Source organism: Phalacrocorax carbo, chromosome 17 (genome assembly GCF_963921805.1).
Source record: "Phalacrocorax carbo chromosome 17, bPhaCar2.1, whole genome shotgun sequence".
NCBI classification, from domain to species: Eukaryota; Metazoa; Chordata; class Aves; order Suliformes; family Phalacrocoracidae; genus Phalacrocorax; species Phalacrocorax carbo.
Genome location: NC_087529.1, coordinates 2214211 through 2229148, shown reverse-complemented (window position 1 = coordinate 2229148; position 14938 = coordinate 2214211). Strand labels below are relative to the sequence as shown.

Here is a 14938-nt window from a genome sequence, read left to right as displayed (position 1 = left end):
GAATTCTATCCTGTATCAGCAACGGCGTGTCACCAGAAACTGTTCTGACACCAGCATCATCTAAGCGCTCAGCTGGGACCCCGCACCTCGCACGGCTCCTCTGCGTACACGAGAGCGCCGCGATTCAGAGAGTCTCAATTTCTGCGCGGTGATTGCAGCGAGAGACCCAAAAAAGACAAATGGATTTCCTTGACGACTTTTTTTTTTTTTTTTAAATCAGGTACAAATTTCTATGTCTTAGACTCAGAACAGCATCCTCCAGAAAACTAGAAGACTGTCAAGGGCCTTGAACATATGGTCAAGTCAGAGGTTAACTGCAGCTGCTGAAAGAGTCCCCTGGAAGACTTGGAAACAGGCAAAGCAAGCCAGGAGTTACAGAACTGGGAGCTAACTGTTCAAGCATGAACGCATGGCACAGCTTCTTGGCATCTACCCTGTCTGTGCCTTGAGGTAGCTTTACTCCAAGCACAGAGGGGACGACGGAGTTTACAGCCAGGTGCGCCAACAGCCTCCGTTCACTTTAGCAATATCTGAGTTGGGGTTATTTAAATGACAGCACCATTCTCTGGTTCAGTGATGAAATCCAAAGCTTCTCTCACCTCCTCCTCCTCCTGTGTTTCGACTGCAGGGCCATTGTGCGCCTCCTGGAAGAGGAGCTTCTTCATTTTACGATACTGCAGGTTGTCCAGCTCTCTCACTGCATCCTTTGTTCTCTGAATCAAGTCTATTAACACTGTTTCGGGCCGCTCCCGAAGAACAAACATGTGCTGTAGAACACACAAATAGGTGAGTGACCTCTAATGCCTCCAGCGCACGTGCTTTGAGGATAGAATTATGAGCTCTAGCTGGGCTTGTTAGGCCTCTTCCCTGCACAGGAGGAGAATAACTTCACAGCTTACACTAGCACTATTTTTAGACTTCATGATCCAGATAGATTTCAGAATGATTGCTTTCTGACATCCACCAAGATGATGTTAAAAAAAAAAAGCAGAAACGATATTTCACATACCATGAAAATGGGCCCAGTTTAAACCTAAACTTCTTTGGATGTTGGGGTATTTAGAGGCACCATCTACTTGTGGTTTAGAGGGGGAGGAGCAACAAATAACATATAAATGGTAAAGGTGTCAGACTGGTTAAGTATCTCTAACCAAACGTTAATTAACTCATCAGCTAACTCTCACTATAAAACCCTTTTCCTTGTTTAGAAAAGCTTGAGAATCAAATATATTCGGCACACAGCTCTGAGTCATAAAACAGGCTGTGAACCTTCAAGCCCGGCCCCAGCACAGTTAGCCATGTTATGCTTTTTTTTTTTTTTTAAAAAATATTTGCTGCTTTTCACTGCAGAGGTGGCTACATTTTGCCAAAAGGTAAAACAAGTCCTGCCTATGTATGTCAGAAGCAGCTTTTGCAGTCTCCAGATGAAATGTGCTGTGCAAGCATGAGTCATTATTAACACCACCGCTAGTTTCATTTTGTTCCTTAGGAGAACCGCATTGCCATTTCCAACATGTCACATTCCCTACCTGTCCCTGTAAAGTGGCATGCAGCTGTTTCAGACTATAGATATGGAACAAATACATTCACAAACGTTTAATTTCCATCAATGTTCTCTTTAATTGCAGCGCATTGCTCAAAATAAAACCAATCTGCAGAATTCTGAAATGGCAGGACTACACACCCACACCAAAACCTTTACTGGATAATTGCATTTACTTTCTGAATACACAGTTTTTAAAGAGGCAAAAGTCCTTGGAACCATTTAAGTAAAAACATGCAAGGAGGTGACGATAAAACCTTCATAAATAGCATCCATTGCCCGGTAATGCAAAATTTTTGACAAATCGCTGTTTAGCGCTAACATGGCTGGGATAAAAATCCCCCCCAAATAACGTCACGAGCACTGTAAAGGGAATGACAAGTTAGCAGAATTCTGAATGCCAACTGGTGCCACAAAGGAAATCCATCAAAGTCACGCTTACAATAAAGCAGCTCTAACACCTAACTTCTGTGCGAGTGGCGTTCACTTAGGAACACGTCAGCTTTTTGCAACAACCTACCACACTGGCTTTGTTTCCAGGCTAGAGCAAGGGAAACCAAGTACCTGCAGCATATGGGAGCACAAGTGAAGGAAAAAAAGGCTAAGAAGTAAAGCAGGAGAAAACCTGCAGACGGCCGAGGCTTACTCGTGTCAAGGGAAAGTATGCGGAGAAAATCTGCTTTCCTCTGCCCCCCTTCCCCCAGGGATAGCATTAGAAGAGCGAATTTCAGTTCTATACGTAAGGCACATAGGTGACTGGGAGAGGACAGAAAGCCTTTAGGGGTGTATATAGCATAAAGAGGGAGGTAACAAAAGGTATTTGTTAACTAATGCATGGCAGCTCTGTCAGGATTAATTATAATCACTACAAGGATAGACTGAGCTTAAGAAACCGAAACTCTCCACAAGTTGACAGTCATCCAGTGTCACTTGCTGGGGCGTTCTTTTAGGATGAGAACAAGGCTGGCGTGGAGAGTCACCTGGGGAACTGCCCGAGACACTGCGAAGCTGGGACTGCCAGCTCGGCGCGCTCCGCAGCACCCGCAGCTCAAAGGTCTTAGGGGTGACAGGCGGAGAGGGCACCGTTAACGGTAACCCAGCACGGCAGGCGAGACAGAGGAGTGTCTCTTTTTAATACCACGTGGAAAACAAAAGGGACAAGCAAGCCTACCTTCAGAAGCTCCTCTGATGTAGGCCTGTCTTGAGGAATTTTCTGGAGGCAAGAATCTACGAAGTTTCGAAAATAATCAGACCTGTGGCCAGGGAAGAGAAAACACCCAGACATCTGAGGTAACTACCCGGTTTAATTTTCAAAGCTCTTTAAGGAATTGAGACATTTACATTTGGGCACTGCTCGTAGAAAGAGCGGGGGGAAACCACGCAGAGCCAGAACTTCACACTACAGCCTCTGACACCCCTCGCCACCCAAAGCCCAGCGCTATTCGTAGGCAGATCCCTTTAACCTCAGCTTCCAGACAAAACGTTTCAGCTCAAGAATGTGAAAATATGGGGCAGATCAAGAGGAAGGGAAGTGCCGTATAAAGGCAGACACCCACCCATCTCGGTGCGAGCATCAATCCTGTCAAATCCTAGATTGCCCAAACCCTTCAAGGTCTCAGAGCCCCTGCCCTGGTTCAGCTCTGTGTGCTGGTGTTTCACCTGCAAACTGCATTAACGCACGATTCCCGAGTTGCTTTTGGCCCCTCGGACACAACTACGCGGCTCTGCAATCCCTCACAAGCAACGCTGAACGTCGCCATTTGTTTGGTAACATTTCTCCCTCCGCAAGCTAAAATTCTGTATTTTGCCCTTTTGTCTGAACACAGGTTTTCGGAAGGGCAGGATTATACGCTGAAAACAGCAGCACATCAGTTTTTACAGGTTTTATTTCTTTCCACCCCCCACCCCCCACCCCCCCCCCATCATGTAATGGGGGGGTTTTGCTACTGCAGTTTTTCAAGTAAATTAAATTACTGCATTTTTTGGTCAGAAAAATGCATTAAGTGAGTTGAATCTTTTGCCAAGCGCCAGGGTGTGAAATAGCCTAACCAGAAAATCTCAAAAGTAGAAAAATTGTATAAAAATACAGCACAATGTATTTTGTTAGAGGCCTAGGATTATGGCTCAGAAAAATGTAATTAGGAAGTCTTTAACTTTTGAAATTAGTTTATTGTGTTTGCTGTTTCAAGAGAGAGTTCTTGAGGCTGGGAGACACAAAATGCTACTACTGTGCTTTGTTCCTCTGAAGTTTGTGCCACAGACACTTGCCATACACACAAGCAGTGTCTTCATCTTGCGAAGCAATACTTCAACAAAACAAGATTTAGGAATTGACAGTGTGGTTTGTGATTAAAAAACACTGAAAACCACATTTTTGGCTAGCCTGGGAGCTTCAAAAGTTTACTGACCCATGAACTGAACTTTTTACAGGATCTTGTGTTCTTCCAGCAGCATGTCCTGTTTCCACCACATTCTAGACTCTAAAATGTATATTTAGTAATTGGTCAGTTTTGTATAGAAAATGTAGAGTGAACCTAGTAAGAACCTTCCAGCTCACATCCTCCCGACAGGAATCCAGCCATTTCAAGAACTCAGCATGACAAAGCACTCCATTTACAGCAATCCCCTACAACATTCCTCCCTCAGTAATACTCACCATTCATTAGACTGTAGTGTAGGGGATTCATTCTGCGCTATGTGATATAAGGCACTCATTGCGTTCATATTAAACAAAGGAGGCTTCCTTTCCGCTACACACAAAAGAAAAGAATTTTTATATAGGGAGACAGTCTCATGGTTTTGCTCTTTTTTTAGTTTACATCCCTTTAAGAAGAAAACCACATCAGCAGAATCACTGTTGCCTGAACACGGAACCCCAAACCAACCCTACCCTGCAATCAGACAGATATGTTGGCGTACGTCCTATACCATTGCAGAAGATGAAAGCGCTGCGAAGATCAAATGCCTTGTCCTCTCAAGCTTTTAAATTACGTGGTTTATCATAGTTGAGTTCTCTGACTCATTGTAATGTACTAAAATAGGAGTAAGTTAACAGTAAGCGCTAGACTCGGTGTTTAGCCACTAAGCATTCTTGGTTTCCTACCCCTCCCCCCCACCTCTTTTGTTTCAAGCCATGGTTGCTAAAAATCTAACAAATATTTAATTCTAGCAGGACAGCAGCGATGAAGAAAACCCAGTTACAAGACCCAAAGCACATGGGCAGGAAGTCAGCCACAGGCCGACTCTTTATACTATTTTGAGAGTTGCATTCTCCTTGGCGCTCCTCTCTTTCAAGCTTGTGTTACTCTTATAGACTGACACAGCATGAAAGCTTAATGAGGAAGGAGATGATCTCACTGTAACAACAAAATTGAAGCTTCATCAGAATGTTTATGGGGTAAACCTATAAAGCTCAGCCTCGCCATAAACATTCCAGAGAAGCTGCTCAGGCCACGAGGACGTTGCTGCGCTGCTGAAAATGTAACAGAGAACTTCCCTTCCTGAAAAAAAAAAACGAACAAGGAAAAAATAACGCTAGTTTTCTTATTCTGCTTTTAATTTTGAGTCTAATAGTGGCAGCAAGCTATGTATCAGAGATCACTGTTTGCTCACTGCTATCAGAGGACGGACCAAGCCCTACAACTTCCTCAGAACAGGTAAACTGAGGAGGAGTTGAGCCTTTCCTCTAACGTAGCACTTTACCACCTCTGCCAGATAACCAGTCGCCACGATCGAGAATCAGACTGATTATCCATTAAACTATTTTAACTGACCCCTTAAACTATTTTAAGGGACCGCTCTCACTTTTTTCTCTTAACTCGCCCAAATAAAATAAAAATCCTTAGGAAACCCTGAAGCTGAGCCCTTAATGAGGCCATTTCTAAGACTAAGTAATAGTTTGAGAAGACTACTCCATGTCTCATTTTTCTGCCTTCTTCCCATGCTTATTCAAACCAACACAAATGAGATAACCGCACCGACCCAGCCCACAACGCTCTGCCGCCCTGACCTGGTCTCACCTCCCACCACGCTAGATGCTGCAGACGAAGCCTAACGCCTCATGTTGCAAAAAGGCAGCGTGCAGGAAGGCACCCGGGGGTGTGGTGGCCATGAGCTCACTGCATTCCTGGAGCGCTGCAGCCAGCCAAGTCTCCTTACTCCACTCGGAGCAGGATTCTGTCATGACAGTCACACCCCTTCAACTTGCTTTATATTGGCAACCAAAAAAACCCTCTGCTCTGAAGAAAGAATCTATTTCACGTCCTGGAAGAAAATGAAGTTGACAGTTTGGAATGCCAGACAGCATTTTTAGCTAAACTGTGCAGTTCACATGGATTAGCGTGTTCCTGAGTGCTCTTGCTGCCCGGCCGGGCCGCTCCTCCGCCGCGGTCGGTCTGGAGCGTGAGCAATGAGACCTGACAAGGATGGTAGGACAGCCTCAGGTGCAACGAGCAGCGCTGAACCTCACCTTCCCGAGAAAAACTTACAGCGAAGTGCTTCTGGAGAGCTGGATCCTGACTAAAACCTGCGCAGTGCTGCGCGCGGCGCTGTGCTTCGTGTTCCCAGAAAATACTACACGTTACATTTAAATAGAATGCCATACGAACATCGTCCTTTTAAACGGACATTCTGCTTCAAGGAGTCTGTTGTAATGGCAGTGCCGTCATTTCCTTGGGGTTTGATTTATAGGTTACCTCTGCAAAACTGGCTTATTCTGTATCTTTTTCTTAAAAAACATTTTCCAGCAAAATCTGTTCACAAGTGACAAGATACCCCGACCATAGCTTGGAAGCTGTCCGCTTACCCAAAATTTCATTATTGCAGGACTTGTTAATGTACCTTAAATTTTCATGCAAACAATATCAACTTATATCATTAAGTATATTTTCACACTAGTATTTTTTAATGGTTCCTTTCTAGAGCTGTTCAGCAAACAGACTGTTCTCAGTTCAGAAGTTAACTGCCTCTCCCACACAACGTGAACACCTTTAGTGATACAGCTTAGCTCTTTTCTTTGTCTATGTAACTCTCTTTCTTCGGGTAATGAAAACATCAGTTCAATAAACGTCAAATTCGAGACTTGGTCTTGAATTCTAGAGAGCCCATTTAACTCTTTTCTCTAAAACTCAAGCCCCAGAGAAACCAGGACAAGGAAGGAAGCAAAGATCTTGTGCACCCTGATTCAGTTGAAGAAGTTCTAGGTATTAAATAACTGCATTTTATAATTTTCCAAAGAAAATAACTTACCTAACTCAATACAGGTAATTCCAAGAGACCAAACATCTACTTTGCCATCATACTGCCCTTCATCCATGGCTAAAATCACTTCTGGGGCCATCCTAAAATAGGAAAGCGGTGCTCATAAAATCGTGTGCAAAGGAACACGTTGCCATCCTCAGTGTTTCAGCGAAACGGGCCGTTTCACCGATTTCAGCTACCGTAAACAAATCGTTCCCCGAGGTATCGGGCATGAACATGGGATAGTGGGAACAGAGGCCGGGCACCCACGCTAGCACAAGCCTACACAGGGGCTGCGCGACGTTCTCCTGCGCTTTGCCCAGCTCTCCGTTTGTGAGCACGGCCACCGCCTCGCCCTCCCACACCTCCGACAGTTCAGCCGGCCGGCCAGCTCTGGTGAAACAGTTATAGCATGCAGTTGTGTGAACACCACAGATCAGGTGCAAGAGATCAAAAGCATACAAGGGATCTGCAAAGGGTTTTGTTCAATGAACCTGGCCTTTCCTCTGAAAGAAAAAACACTTCAGTTATTGCAACAACCAGATGCGGTGAGAACATACGAATTGTTAAAACCACTGGGGGGAGCGATTAAAATACATTACAGATGATTCAACCCCACCTCCACCACTTAAAGTCAGAGTAAGTAGAACAACAAAACATTTTTCTTACTTTTTGTGAGTTACAAATACAAGGATTCACATTTTCTTGAAGTCAGAGACTGATTACTATTCAATCTTTTTTTGCACGGTACATTTTAACACTACCACAACCGGAAGGTCACAAAGCTACCTCCAATAAAGCCCAAGCTTATTAAATACCCAGTAAACGATCCTTTTACTTCACAAAGCCGGAAATGCGCGGAACTCTGGCCTTACCAATATGGCGTCCCCACAAATGAGTTGGCAGGAGATGCTATGGAAGCAGACCCAAAGTCAGCAAGTTTCACCTGTCCTGGCTCCGTCAGCAGGATGTTTCCTGCCTTGATATCTCTGGTTATGGAATACAAGTGTCAGTATTATTCCTCTCCAAAAAAAGAAAACCTTCTATAGGACAGACCACAAAACATGCCAGTATTCACATGCCTGAACTGCGGAATACCCACATTTCTTCCAAATACAAAATCTTGAATCTTTAGGTTAATTGCTTAACCTGGCCCTTGAGCTTGGAATCTAGTTTGTCTTAAAAATCAGCGTAAAATGGCACACCTGGGTAAGCTTCATATACAGTTCAGCAAAACCTTCTGAACCAACTGTGTCATCTTAAGTCCTAATAATGTAACTATTCAAATCCTACATCCTCCTAAAATGCAGCAGGTACTTCAAACACAAAGAGCATCTGCATCCCATGCTTGCTGTGCGCTCCTCAACACGCGTGTTCACGCAAAACTGATTTTTCAAGTATCAGCGCTCCCCCCCAGCCCCAGCAACCTTTGCCTTGCAGTTGCTACAAGCTATTTAGGCGAACTCGGCCTGCCTTGCTATTCGCTGCTTCAGGGAACAATCAGCATCGTATCAGGTACTGAGAAGCTTAGCAGGGTCAAAGCAATTCCGCAGGAATTATGAACGCCAGCTGTAAGAGACAGTGCGCACGGAGACGCATAGCCTGCTGGTATTTGACTACTATAAATCGCTAGTTTGGGAGCATACAGACACTGCAAAAAGAAAATCCCTGCTTACAAATATTAAATTTGGGATGAAGGGGATACAATCAACAAGGTAAATTACCCGTTATCGAGACAACAGAAGTACAACCACTTACCTATGGATCATGTTGTGAGAATGCAAGTATGCTAATCCCTGGAGAGCACCGTGGGTAATTGCTGCTATTTCCACTTCTTGCAATGGCTTTTTATGAACTTAAGGAAAAAATTTATTTGAAATTCAATATCAAAGAAGACAGTGCAGTTTGCAGCATGCAAGCGAGTACTGTTAACAACGTAAAGAGAGAGAAAATACTAAAACTTCATGTTTCCTAGGTTCAGTGTGAGAAGCAAATGTAAAAATAGTTCACGGCGTAGAGTCAGTTCTATAATCAGATGTAATCTTCTCACTGCAAACCAGCGGCTACGCACTATCAAAGAGAGACGACTTTGCAACCATAAACTCTATTCCTGTCAGTTCTGTGTCCGTTCGCCCAAACACATTTTTGAGACCCGATATTCAATTTTCCATTAATGAAGCTAAATCCCAAACCCCAGAACTTTACGACAATTCACACATGAATAAATGAACTGTAGCAATACAGATGATGCTCCGGCAGCTCAGCCCTTTGTCCTGAAACACTTCTGGCAAGGAAAGGAGATGAACAACTTACTGGCCACACACACATCTTCAAAGAAAGTTCACGTCAAGAAGCCTGACAGAAAAACGACCATTTAACAAAAGACCTCATCAAGCAAAACCCTAATACTGCTGCAGTGCTATGTTAGTCAACAGGCCTACGGTTGTTAGTAAGCATGAGGATCAACAGCGAGGCTTTTCAGAAATAAGTCTTGAACTGTCATGACAGGAGAACCTAAAACTCAGAAGAAAATAAACAGCTGACTGACAACTTTAAAACAGTGGGAACCGAGGACAAACGAGGCACCTCGGAAAGCCAATATTCTACAGAAAAGCCATGCAAGGGCTTGAAAAACTGCAGCCGCTCACACACACTCTGCCCCCAGATAAGACTATGTACTCAAGGACAACTCTGATGCTGTAACCTCCTACTTCAGCACTATACTTCTGACTTTCAATCAAATAAACGTGCGTGACATACCTTCTAGTAAGTCTGATGCTGATCCTAAACAATATTCCATAACAAGCTGTATGGGAAGAAATTAAAATCGTTGTTAGAAAAACCTCTAATAGTAAATGCAAGTTTTCTAGATTTCTATGAAGAAATCTAGAAATAACCTCTGGTGCATACAGTGCAGGCTATAGCAAGACAAGTATTGCTTGTAACATAAGCCCCATCGTAGCGCTGCCACGCTCACCCCTCCCACAAGGACAGCTCGAACTGGAATTAGCATAGCCTTCCGGGGTGAGACACCAAGCAGCAGAGCTTGTACGGCAAAAGCATATTCATAACCAGTTATGGGTTCTATTACAGATCTTATTTTATATGCACGTACTTAACAGGAATGTTAAATTGCACTTAACAAGCTTATCAGAGTATTAAAGGGCTATTTAGGGATGTACTTAAGATTTTGTCCCAGTCAGATTTAAAAAAAAAAAAAACAAGTAAAACTTTGTCCTACAGATTTATCGCAGCTAATACACGAACAACACTTACAATTTAAACTATTTGTTCAACCATATGATTTCTTCAGTACATCGTACTATAAAAATGTTGTCAACGAGAGGTGCTACATCACACTTATCAGCTGACAAAATGCTTCCTCTGCAGAGCCAATTGCGTCTATTCCTACACACACATTTTTATGCAAACTCAAATAAACCAGATTTACTTGGCGGGGGGTGGCTGGGGGTTTTTGTTTGTTCAGATCAAATGTATGAAACTGGGTAGGAGCTGACAGCCAGAGAAAACCAGGTACTTGGTTTTGTCTCCTAAACACCATACACAAAAATGACAACAGAAGTGAACAATATACAACAGAAGAATTCAGTTAAATAGTAGAAATGTTAGCTGCTCAAAATATAATTTAATTACAATTATCAGTGAGATTCTAATCTATTTCATTAAAATACAACTGAACACTTACTACTGGAACATATTCAGGCAACCTGTGAAGTACTGAACCATTAACACCCAGCAGCCTCTAGTAAAGTTGCCACACTTGCCTCCCAGTCAGTACAAGTGAAATTCTCACCTTCTCTTAGAGCAAGAAAAGCGATGGTTAGATTTGGTGGGTATCCCCCGCCAGCCCCGCTCATTATTTATTTTAAACACCCACCCAGCAAGCTAAATGCACCAGAACAACAGCAGAATCCCCCTACTCTGCAGGCGAAAGGGAAAATTTCCCTAAATCTTGTTTCCAAAAACTCTGGTCAGTTTTGCTGAGCATCTGTAGGGTCCTTGGCTACTCCCGTCTGAGCCCGTGCCGGGCAGACGTTCAGGTGCCCCTCGAAAGCCAGCTGCAGAGATTTTAAAGCACCCTCAACCAAGGCAAGAGAAGCGCGGAGTGCAGCAGATGCTTACCCATGCTGTGTGCTCCCGCAAATAGCAGCCTTTGTATTCTATACTGTTAGGGTGTTTTATTCTTTGGAGGAACTTGACTTCCTTAATAATATCCTGCCATTTCTGTAGAAAATAAAAGGAATAGAAAGACTTTGTAAAACTGTTACTTTTTTTTTTTTTGGTTGTTGTTAAGTTAGTATGTCATTTAATTAATTTAAAAGGCAAAAACCATCTTAAGATTCCAAATAAAATAGATTTACATCAACACCATGATATTCACTGCTTTACTTCGCTTAACAGATCTACAAAGTAAGAAGTTGATCGATTAGGCTGTATGGGAAGGGTCTAAGGCTCTCTCATCCGTGTAAGACTTTATATGTATGCATAGGATACACTGGTAAACACTTAATAACTGAGAAAGTCCTCAAAACAGAAGCAAGCGTTTTCTTAAGCAATATAATTTCTGTTGCCGAATCAAACATAAATCCCAACCTGAAAGAGATGAGGATGATGAGTGTCCTTGGCAGCATCAGCTGTCTCCCACTTAACCCCTGCGCATAGGAAGACCTACCCCTACTAGTAACTAAATTACACGGGATGAGGCTCCGTTTATCAGCCACCAAATATCTGACTACGTTCTTGATAATGTTTCTCCGTTATCAGTTTAGTCTTTACAAGGACCGATTTTTAAATGAGTTCCCTACTAGATAAGGGAATGGTTCTGCAGGAGTAAAAGAATAAACAGATAAACCAAAATCCAGGTTTATAGTAAGGAGAGCTCTGCCAGTGCAACTACAGGAGAGGCCAAAGCGCCACTTCCAGCGTGTGCCCAGGCACTGCCGTCGCTCCCCTTGGAGGAAATCACCAAGTCCTCCCATTTGCTGCACATCCACACCTCCTCCGGCACGAAAGGCAAAAGCTTGCGAGTGCAACAGCAAAACTATGACTTCCAGAAAAGATTTTTCAGAAACAAAGGCAGTGGCTGAATCCATGTCAGTAAGCAGACGTCAGCACGGCAGTGTTGACACAGAAAATGTTTTCGAGAAAGAGTATCAGTTCTGAAGTTAATCAGAAGCAGAGAATCCTCACCCAACACTGAAAGGTTCAAAAGCTGCTTTCCAGGTCCTGCTAATCTCTCAGCACACACTTCTTCAGGTGTACGTGTGTAGCTGGGGTTCACAGACGGACAGAGGTCCCGTATACCCAAATGCTTTGGAAAACACGTACAAACCCCAAATCCTCCCCAGTAAAAATTTTATGGTTAGAGAAACAAACGAAGCCAGGGAACATGGGAGGCACACCCGTGGCAGCTTATTGACTAAGCACTGCCCAACAGCAGGGGCTTCACGAGAACGACGTCCGTGCAGCTCTGCTAACATAAAGTCTCTCATGACACCCTTGTTCCGGTACAAGAACGACTCAGCTGCCTTTTACCTTTAGCCTCAAAGGCTTTGAGGTACTAAGCAATAAAAGCCAAAGCAAGAAAGCACCACGCTAAACTTCTATATTGGGAAGAGAGAGGTGATATATTAGTCAAGATGTATTCATGATTTCCTGCATAAAAAAAAGCTCCGAGATCACATTAAGAGTACAGTACTACATATTTCAAAGGCTTTAAACTTATTTTTAGAATAAAATATGTCCCTATTTTAGTGAATAATTGCTCCCACCAAGGAAAAAATCTTATTACGAAACCAAAGTAAATATAAACGATACCAGAATGCCCTTAATCAATTTTCTTTACATAGGCTGGATCATAACTCTAGCAAACTTCTGAACAAAACAAATAAATATAGAAGTAAAATAGAAAGTGTTTTAATCCCGGTCTTATTACTTTCTTCAAAATAAAGAAACATACGCATTGAAGACAAACAAAAGCTATTTCTGAAGCATGCACAGTTTGTTTCATTCATGTGAATAGAGTATTTATAGCTCACAGTAATTAAAACAGTAGGACAAGTAGTAAGTACAAATTATTCTTTCATCAGTACACAGTTAAACAAGTCACTGCAGTGACAAAATAGAGACACGCATGGCAAATTTAACTGCGAAGCCAGAATTTAGGACTGCTGGAGAGATACTGCCACCTCTACCTCCTACACAGATACAGACACACACAGAGGGAAAGGAAGGAATGGTTCAGCTCCTTGTAGCGCAGAGGATCAATACACAAAAGGCAGGCACAGAAAGCAAGGAGTTGTTAGGGAAACTCATCGGAGCAAGACTGCTTCCAGGACTGGAATATAGAGAACGGAGGGAGGGAACCGTAAGTGCCTTGAACAACATGGTTACAATAAATACTTCTGTCGAAAAATCATGCCACGGTTTGATAGACGTCGTTCACCAGAAATAATACCAGATCAGCTGTTCGTGTCGTGTTGGGCTTTTCAAGAACCTGTATCGGCACTTAAACATTTCAAGTATAAAATCAATTATCTCTGTTAAGCGTCCTAGGGAAAAAACACACATCTGGGGTGGCCGTGAAAACACTTAACGTCTAAATCTCAGAGGCCTACTTTTACAGGCCTCTCTGCAAAGGGTGCCTTAATCCCCAGCCCTGGTGGTTCTTCCATAATTATGCTGCTGTTCAGATTTTCACACTTGTTTATTCACTGCTGGTTTGCTTTTGTTTCGGCTCCTCATCAGCAGTGTCATTCCAGGGGAGGGTGCGTTCTGCCCTACTACTTCGTACAGGCAAGTTCCCCTCTGAATCTTTCACTACTGCATCCGTTGCTATTATTCCTTTGCCCAGTAAGCAACACGGTTATTTTAAAAGGTATTTAAAAAGGAAGGTTTAAGGGCAGCAAGACATACTAACATACAAAACTACCACTTCTAATTTTCTTTTTTTGTTTTCTACACGTTTATGTGGTCCCATAAAAGAGCCCTTTGTGTCTGGAAGCAGAGAGTCCTACCCATCTTTACCAGGAGCAGATTAGGCAGAAACACACCGTGAGCAGTAACCTGATTTGGTTTGTACCCTCATTCACCTTTACAGTTATAGGAAAGACCTCTCGTCGTAACCCAAGCTAATTAACATCATCCCATATAATAAGTGTTTGCATTGGTCAAGATTTAATCAGCAACACGTTCTCCATACCTCATTGGACTGCTTCCCACTGTATGACATTTTCTTGATGGCCACCACTTCGTTGGTGCGCACATCACGTGCCTGAAACACAAAAACACGATGCGTCAGTTCCTTCAGATCATGATTTCCCATAAGATGTAAACCAAACACGCCCACAAGGAAGCAATCAAAAATCTTTATTAATTTGTTGATTTTTGCAAAGAGTTAAACTGAAATATCTTCCAAGGGGGGCGGCTGCTGCATCTATTAGAAATTTCCTTCCAAATTTAAAGATCACCTGCTGTTTGTGAGGTCAGGTACGACAATTTTCCACGCTCAGCGCCCAGCAAGTCTCTGCAGGAGTCAAGTACCACCACTTCTAAACTAAAAATCATAGCTTGTAAAAGCAGCTTGGATTCGAGCAGAACGGATTTTCCCTACACCACCTTCTCTCCCTGCCCAGGCCCATTCCAGACCGAACAGAAGCAAGGCTCGGCCCCCCCGTTCCATCCCAAACAGAGGCAAAGACGTCACGGGGTGCGCAGGAGATGCCTGCTCCGGGCGCTGGCAGCGTTCTCCCCGGTGCTCCCCCAGATTAGCTATTGTGCCTTAAGGGAAGGGAGACGATAGAGCAATGGCAGGGATCTAAGCGACCCGTCCGCAGATTCCCATTCAGACTTTCGTTTCCTCAGTCCAGTAACATCATCACTGACACTGCACAGTACGCGTACGCGGTTTTTCACACTTCAAAGGCAGGCTTCCTGACTTCAGAGAGCAACAACCCGAGATAAGATGAGACAAGAAGTTTTGTTTAATTGAGCACCGACGCAAAGGCTCGGTCACCCTGGCAGGAGAAGAGGCAGCACTGCTCCACCTTGCAGGAAGGATGGCTCCAGACAAGACCCCAGCTGGCAGGGGAGGGTGGTGGAGGAAAAGACCTCCCCGAGTCCCTCTGATAAGAATAA

The 14938-nt window shown here is 43.5% G+C and overlaps 1 protein-coding gene across 1 annotated transcript in view; it reads right to left on the bottom strand.

The window, feature by feature from the left end:
• TAOK1 (TAO kinase 1) overlaps positions 1 to 14938 on the bottom strand; it is a 74454-nt gene that overhangs the window by 23120 nt on the left and 36396 nt on the right. The window contains exons 3-11 of the mRNA XM_064467868.1: positions 14004 to 14075; positions 10925 to 11026; positions 9542 to 9587; positions 8540 to 8636; positions 7657 to 7770; positions 6791 to 6882; positions 4200 to 4293; positions 2715 to 2796; positions 600 to 767 (exon numbers count right to left, since the gene is read on the bottom strand). Coding sequence (XP_064323938.1) covers positions 600 to 767; positions 2715 to 2796; positions 4200 to 4293; positions 6791 to 6882; positions 7657 to 7770; positions 8540 to 8636; positions 9542 to 9587; positions 10925 to 11026; positions 14004 to 14075 — 867 coding nt within the window. The remainder of the gene's footprint in view (positions 1 to 599; positions 768 to 2714; positions 2797 to 4199; positions 4294 to 6790; positions 6883 to 7656; positions 7771 to 8539; positions 8637 to 9541; positions 9588 to 10924; positions 11027 to 14003; positions 14076 to 14938) is intronic.